At 42.4% G+C, this 7,530-nt stretch overlaps 1 protein-coding gene across 3 annotated transcripts; it reads left to right on the top strand.

Annotated features, from left to right (window-relative positions):
• Positions 1-1,613: 1,613 nt before the first annotated feature.
• On the top strand, positions 1,614-7,192 carry LOC104967737 (GTPase IMAP family member 8-like). Of its 3 annotated transcripts, none has more exons than XM_010797255.1 (5): positions 1,614-1,810; positions 2,699-2,768; positions 3,165-3,224; positions 3,343-3,402; positions 4,675-7,192. In XM_010797255.1, exons 2-5 carry the CDS (start codon positions 2,750-2,752, stop codon positions 7,032-7,034), a joined length of 2,499 nt encoding a protein of 832 aa, XP_010795557.1. In that variant the 5' UTR covers positions 1,614-1,810; positions 2,699-2,749; the 3' UTR covers positions 7,035-7,192. The 3 variants fall into 3 exon arrangements, with proteins under 3 accessions (XP_010795557.1, XP_010795558.1, XP_010795559.1); XM_010797256.1 differs by having other exon boundaries at positions 2,702-2,768; XM_010797257.1 differs by lacking the exon at positions 3,343-3,402.
• The last annotated feature ends 338 nt before the right edge of the window (positions 7,193-7,530 follow it).

The raw sequence follows: 7,530 nt of genomic DNA on the forward strand, positions 1-7,530 counted from the left end.
TGCATTTCACGACAGGGGGTGCATAATTTTGACACAACACCTCCTGTTCTAGCCAATTTGATGTCCTAGGCGAGATTTTAGCTGGCTCTCCAGTTTTAAACGATATTTTTGGTTTACTGCCCTATACATTGAAATGATTTTCAAACCTGTTTATCCAAATAATTATAAAGGAGTGCCTTGGAAATATTTGTTTATTAAAATTGTGATCAAAACTTTTGAGACCCACTGAGATAACTTAGACTAAAGTTAACTATCTAAACACTCAGAGTCTTTTACCTCACTGAGCCTCTCAGCCTGACCTCCACCCTTGTGGTACAAACATCTTATTCTTATATCCGTTAGAGCAGCTAGCACCAGATGCTAATAACAACAGCGCCGGTACCGGTGCACCCTCTCTCTCTCTCCCTCTTTGGCTGTGAGCTGCGGGCGCCTGATAAGCCAACACTCCCCCCCAGATTTGGCGCCCTAGGCGACCGCCTTTGCCAAAAACCGGCCCAGCTCTCAGTGAGTCAGGAATAGTTTGTAAAACAGTGGGTAACTGTAACTAAGTACATTTACTTAGTACTGTTCTTAAGTACAATTTTGAGATACTTTCTTGTACTGTACTTGAGTATTTCCATTTTACGTTACTTTGTTCTTCTACTCCACTACAATTTAAAGGTAAATCATGTACTGTACTTTTACTCCACTGCATTTATTTAAATCAGGAGAGACTTCAAGTTTGTTAAGTGAGATAACTTTCAATATTTATTGCCGTGGTAAAATAAATACTGGTGGTGGTGAAGAGCTGAAGGGAATAATGAAGAGTTGGAGTGATGAGAGTTCTTCTGGGCTTGGCCTGGGCCTGGATCTGATTAACTGGAGGTGAATGGGGTGGAGGAGGAGGGCTGCATCGATTCTCCTTAAATGACAGCTGACAGGGGAGAAGAGAGCAGATTTGAAAAGGTGCCAGATGCGCTGTGATTGGTTTGTGGGAGATGAGACGAGTCTGATTGGTTTTGTTGGGGGTGTGGTGCATCCTTGCTTATTTAAAGAAAGGGCGAGAGGATGTGAGAATGAGAGTGTAAGTCTTCCTGAAACCATGTGCGCTGAGCTTCATTTAATACCTTTAGTTACTTTACAGATTTTGATTAATGGTGTGAAATATAATCACCACTTAAATCAGACTTTGGTTCCACCTGAGCAAATTCACAAGCTAACCTGCAGTATACAAAGTCATTAAACTAGCTGCACCTTTACCAGCTTTGATACCACTTTCATGATCAATCATTATAAAACATATCATATATATTATTCTGAAATGGACCAATCTGCATAAAGAGTACTTTGAATACCTTTGTACTTTTACTTGAGTAACATGTTGAATGCAGGACTTTTAGTTGTAACAGAGTATTCCTAGAATCTGGTACTTCTACTTTTACATTTGTTGATGTTGAGATTAGTACTTCCTTGCTGTGCATTAACCTTTACTTTACGGTGTTGGTATGAAAGTAACAGTTGACTTTAGTGCTGTTTTCCTACAGAGTTGATTCAACAAATTCACTTTTACAAAGAGGACATTTAATTGTACATGACTTAAGTGTAAATGGCTTTTTTTATTTATTTATGGTCATTTGTAATAAATGCCACATCATTGTGTTTTAAACTATTTTCTATGTTTTCACTACCCAGGCCTGGTTATCATATGGACCAATCACAGCTTGTAACTGCCACTACAACTTAAATAATTGGATGGCATCGGCTGGACTCTCCCTTATCGTTTGTTGAAAAACCTGCGGCAGACCGTCAGAGACAACAGCCTCAAATTCAGGTATGAATAAGAGAAGCCTTTCAGAAAGATAAATTGGTGGTGAAGCTTGTTTTTGTGTTTGGCTGTCGAAAAACCAAATAAGCCCGTTAGTGGGAGCAGATTGGATTCTGCGATGTTCATTCAAAGTGTATCTTTTGGTGGTTGCTCATGGAAAAAAAACGATGTCAAACAAATGTACAGTAGCACAAATATATAATAAAACATAAGAGGATTTCTAGTCTGTCATATAATAGCGATGAATGTTGAAAATATATTGTTGTCATAGTTTATTTAGATCAAACGCTTGAAGAAAGCCTTTCTACAGTGGCAGTTCTAGGTCAATTTCACCAGGGGGGCATGCTGTAGCCAGTTATTGAGAGTGGGGAGAAATATCCCATTATTTTTCAAATAACTTGTGTCAAAAGCACAGTACAAATAAGACTTTAAAATCAGAACATACATGTATTTCGATACCTTCGGCTCAAGTTACAGCACAGTCTTTGCTGCAACAGTATTACAAATGGTATTATCATAGGCTCTTCTTTAGAAAGGGGGGCCACAGGGCAGTCAAATCTCAATGTAACATGGGCACTGGCCCCCCGTGGGTCCCCTCCTAGATTCTCCCATGCTTTTCACAGCGTCTTTCTGACATAAATAGATGCTATGTGGACACATGGCTTTAAAGGACAAGTCCCACTCTCCAAGGTTAACAATGTCACATTGAAAGAGTAAATACGTCCAACTACTTGGTGATAAAGATTAATGATTAGCTTAAGTTCGATGAACGTGCTGCTAGGAAGGTAAACATAATGTGTTCTTGTTAGCCTGTGTGTTGGCAGGTTAACTGATGTAACAGGGGGCAGTAGCAGATGATTTTATATTTTTCTCTCCTTATGTTCTCAAATCCAGCAGTTGGTGTCCAGTGGAATCAGTCTCTGATGTGTCCTGCACAGTGACATTATGGAGACAGCAGCAACAGGTGAGTTCAGACTTTATCCTGTCGTCTGCTTTAAAAGTCATTTAAGAGCACCATGTCCATTTCTTCTAAGTTTTTGTATGTATATATGTATGTATGGATGGATGTATGAATGGATGTATGGATGTATGGATGGATGTATGAATGGATGGATGGTATTTATGTATGTGTATGTATTATAACCATTGTTACTATAGTACCATTCTGTGGACCTGCAGTTCACTGTGATGGATTACACACAAAATCAATATTTTCACTTTAGATTTTTGCCTCTCTGCTGCTGCAGTCTTTTTGAAAAAAAGGTTAATTCACAAAACTGGAAACAGTTAATAAAACCCTTGCATGTTCCCTTACATTAAAGAAAACATGTGAATGTATCAATGTTGTGTACTCTTATAGGGTCAGATGATCCGCCACCTGTGAAACAGAGCAGCATCTATGGATTGCTGCCACCTAACAGTGAGTTTAACTGAACTGAGTCTGTTTTAATCAAGGTTCATTCACAATAATGGAACCAGTCAATAAAACACGCGGCATACACCCTTTAATCAAATGTGAATGTTCTGTATTCTTATAGTGTCAGATCATCTGCTACCTGTGAATCGGAACCGCAGCTATCAATGGCTGCCACCTAACAGTGAGTTGAACTGAACTAAGTCACAACTTTCCCTTCGTATTACAGTCTAAACTACAGGGGGAGTAGGTTATGGGTACAACATCTTTGTTTTAGTTTAATATTTGCAAGATCATTGGGGATTTTGCATGTTGAGGATGATAACAGCTGACACAATTACTCAAGTCCACCTTTAAAGCTGTCACTTCATCGTGAACTATCAACGGGGGGTGGGGGGGAGCTCAACGCTCATGAACTGTCAACAGGAGGGTGGGGGGAGCCTCGCTGCGGGGAAGCTGTGGACCTCTTTCGCCAGCGGTCAGCGCAACTTACATGATGCCTTTTAAACAAATTTAAATAAAGGGCGATGCCGGCCGTCAGCGAACCCCTGACGACCGGCCGTTCCGTGATTCTCCAGAACACACAGATGGCAAGTCCGCCCCTGTGTAGCATATTCTTTTCGATGACAGATGAGCAGATCGCCCCTGGGCTTTCAACTAAAGACACAGCCAGGCAAAAACTGCGGCATGTGTACACCCCTGATCGTTTCACCATTAAAGACCTTGCAAAAGCTAAAATTCAAAATTTGCTTGAGAAGCCTCTATTGGACTGCTTTGTTTACTTCTGCCACATAATGACGTCACATAGTAACACTCGCGCTTCTATTGGCTAGCACTCAAACACAGTGTACTTTATAGGGGCGGACCGACAACAGGCCAGCTAACCAATCAGATCAGACTGGGCTCTGGTTTCAGACAGAGGGTGAAAAGAGGTGCTGCAGCACAGGCAGTATTCCCGCTCGGGAAATACTAACAAGCTGAAGGAACGGCACACCAACCTCCGCACTATGGGAGATCGAGCTTTCTGTGCAGCTGCTCCCCGGCTGTGGAACTCACTCCCAGACCATCTCAGAGCTCCTCAACCTGTGAACACTTTTAAGAGAGCACTAAAAACCTACCATTTTAACAAAGCATTTGGTTAGCTTTTTAAGCCGGTTTTAATAACCCTGCCTCTCCTTTTTAAAACGTGTTTTTAAACTTGTTTTTTAACCTGTTTATACATTTTGACTCTTGCAAATGGTTTTCTTTATCTTTTTTTATTATGTACTGTAGCACTTTGAGGTTTGTTTCAAATGTAAAGTGCAATACAAATAAAATGTATTATTATTATGAGAAAGATTAGAGCATGTAAAAATGTCACAGTAGAGGCACACATTTACCTTAAAAATGTGCATAATATGTTCCTTTTAAGTATTTAGTTAGAGTTATTCTTCTAATTCTGTGTTTTTATTTTCAGTGTCTGAGCTGAGGGTTGTTCTGCTGGGGAACAGCTGGTATGAGAGGAGTTCAGTGGGGAACTACATACTAGGGAAGACTATGTTTGACACTGAAAAAGAACCGGACCACTGTCTGAAAGTCAGTAGGCAATTGAAAGGAAAAGAGATAGTTCTCATCAACACCCCAGATCTGCTGCACCCCAACACCCCTAAAAACAAACTGACAGAGTATGTGAACGACTGTGTGAGCCTCTCTGATCCTGGACCTCATGTGTTCCTGCTGCTTCTACAGCCTGAAGAGTTCACTGAGGATCACAAACTGAGACTTTGCAGAGTCTTGGAAGTCTTCGGTGATCAATCTTTTGATCATGCACTGATTCTGATATCACCACCCACAGAGGAGAGTTCAGGTGTCATGGATTTTATGCAGCATCCACTCTTAAAAGACATGATTGCAAAGTGTAGAAACAGATATTTGATTGGCCAGTCAGAGCTGTTAACACGTCTGGGTCAAACTACAGAAGAGATCTTTGGACACTTTGAAGGCAGTGATGAGGAAGTAGGTTTGATCATGATAAAGTGTGAATGCATCAAAGCAGCTTTAAACCTGGTTCTGTGTGGGAGGCGAGGAGCAGGGAAGACTTCAGCAGCCAAGGCCATTTTAGGTCAGACAGAGCTCCATTCAGCCTCCAACTCATCAGAGTGTGTTAAACATCAGGGAGAGGTGTGTGGACGCCGGGTTTCTCTGGTGCAGCTGCCTGCCTTGTGCGGAAAACCTCAGCAGGAAGTGATGGAGGAATCATTCAGGTGCATCTCCCTTTGTGATCCTGAGGGCGTCCATGCCTTCGTCCTGGTCCTACCTGTGGGTCCCCTCACTGATGAAGACAAGGGAGAGTTAGAGACCATCCAGAACACATTCAGCTCTCAAGTCAACGACTTCACCATGATTCTGTTCACCGTGGAGACAGATCCCACAGCTCCAGCGGTCGTTGAATTTATACAGAAAAACAAAGACATCCAGGAGCTCTGTCAGAGCTGTGGAGAAAGATATGCTGTTCTCAACATCGAGGACCAGCAGCAGATCCCAGAGCTGTTGGATGCTGTGGAACAGACGAGAGTTGAAGGATCCAGGTGCTTCACGATGACGATGTTCACCAAGGCTCAGATGAAGAAGGTTGGAGAGCTGGATAGCGTTAACAGAACACTTAAAGCGAGAAAGAAAAGTGAGATGGGAGAAGATGACGAAAGAGAGCGTCTCAGGATGGTACTGATCGGGAAGGCTGTCGGTGTGAAGAGTACAATTGGAAACACCATTTTGGGCGAAGAACATTTCCGCCAGAAGTTTGTGACCACCGTGTGCCAGAGAGCAACAGGAGAGATTCATGGACGATCTGTCGCTGTGGTCAACACACCTAGCTTGTTTGAAACACCTCTGTCTGATGATGACCTCCGACGAGAGGTTAGAAAATGCCTCAGCATATTGGCTCCTGGACCTCATGTGTTCTTACTGGCGCTGCAGATTGGAAACGTTACACTAGAGGAAAAACACTCAGTGGAACTGATCAAGAAATATTTTGGCAAGAAGTCTCAAGATTCCATCATCATTATACTCACCAGAGGAGATGAACCTGAAGGTAAGTTATCTGAGAGTTATGCCGACGTTTGTGGTGGCTTTGTCAAAAAACTCATCAATGACTGTCGAGGGAGGTACCAGGTCTTCAACAAAGGTGACACAGAGGGCACGCAGGTCAGGGAGCTGCTGACCAAGATCGAGACCATGGAGAAGGAAAATGGCGGCTGCTGCTACACCGAGGGATACACAGCAAAACAAGTGGAGAGGATTTTGAAAGAGAAAGAAGAAGAAAGGAAAAGAAAGGAGGAGAACCTGCGAAAAAAACACGAAGATGACATGAAAACACTGGAGCGCAAAATCAAAGAAGAGGAGAGAAAGCTGAGGGGAAATCAGCTGAAGGAGAAGGACCAAAGCATCAACAAGGAGCGAGAGAAGAGAAAGCAAGAACGGGAGGAAGTTGAAAGGGGACGGAAGAAACAGGAAGACACTACGCGACAGGAATGGAAAAGAAAACTGGACGCGTTAGAGGGAAAGGTTCAGTATGAAAGAGAGCAAAATGAAACGTATGCAAAGAAACTGGAGCAGATTAGAAGAGAGGTCAAGAGAGATCAAGAGTCCTGGAATAGGGAGCGAAAGGACACCTGGGAACGAATACATGAAGAGGATAAACAGAGCCTGGAGGAGTGGAAGGTCAACTACAGGAATCTGCAAGAGGAGTACCATTATAAGAGAAGAAAATACACATACTGCATAGTGGTGCTGATGTTGTCTCTATCGTATTTATTATCTTATATATTTCTCAGTTAGGAATACCATGCATACACACTACAGACTTTTAATGGACATTCCTACATTCACACATCATTGGCGCACCATCTTCCGGCACAGGCTGAAAACTCATCTCTTTCGACTCCACTTCGAGCGATAGAATTACTAACAAAGAACTGCTAACAGAGCCCTTATAAAGGACTGGCTTATCTATAGCCAGTTGAGTAGCACTTGAAATCTTTGGCTCTATGAAACCTGATGTACTTATATGATTCTGTTTTCTTCAAGGTTGTATCTTCCTGGATCGAATGTACTTATTGTAAGTCGCTTTGGATAAAAGCGTCAGCTAAATGCAATGTAATGTAATTGGCCATGCCATCAGTTGGAGCTTGGGGTTGAGTATTCTGTCAAAGCATACATCCACATGATGACTGCAGCTGCGAACCCACAACCTTCCGTTTGAAAGAAGACCGCACTACCTCACAGCCAGACTCTTCCCGGAGAAAAAAACTCTATGGCTGAAGTGTTAGTCGGT

The sequence above is a fragment of the Notothenia coriiceps genome, unplaced genomic scaffold, assembly GCF_000735185.1.
Source record: "Notothenia coriiceps isolate Sejong01 unplaced genomic scaffold, NC01 NC01_scaffold00037628, whole genome shotgun sequence".
Lineage (NCBI taxonomy): Eukaryota > Metazoa > Chordata > Actinopteri > Perciformes > Nototheniidae > Notothenia > Notothenia coriiceps.

What these genes read in the sequence shown, in the direction of transcription:
- LOC104967737 (XM_010797255.1), top strand. An exon ending in TGGATTGCTGCCACCTAACA is followed by an intron (nt 3,225 to 3,342) that starts GTGAGTTTAACT and finishes GTATTCTTATAG; the next exon opens with TGTCAGATCATCTGCTACCT. An exon ending in TCAATGGCTGCCACCTAACA is followed by an intron (nt 3,403 to 4,674) that starts GTGAGTTGAACT and finishes TTTTATTTTCAG; the next exon opens with TGTCTGAGCTGAGGGTTGTT.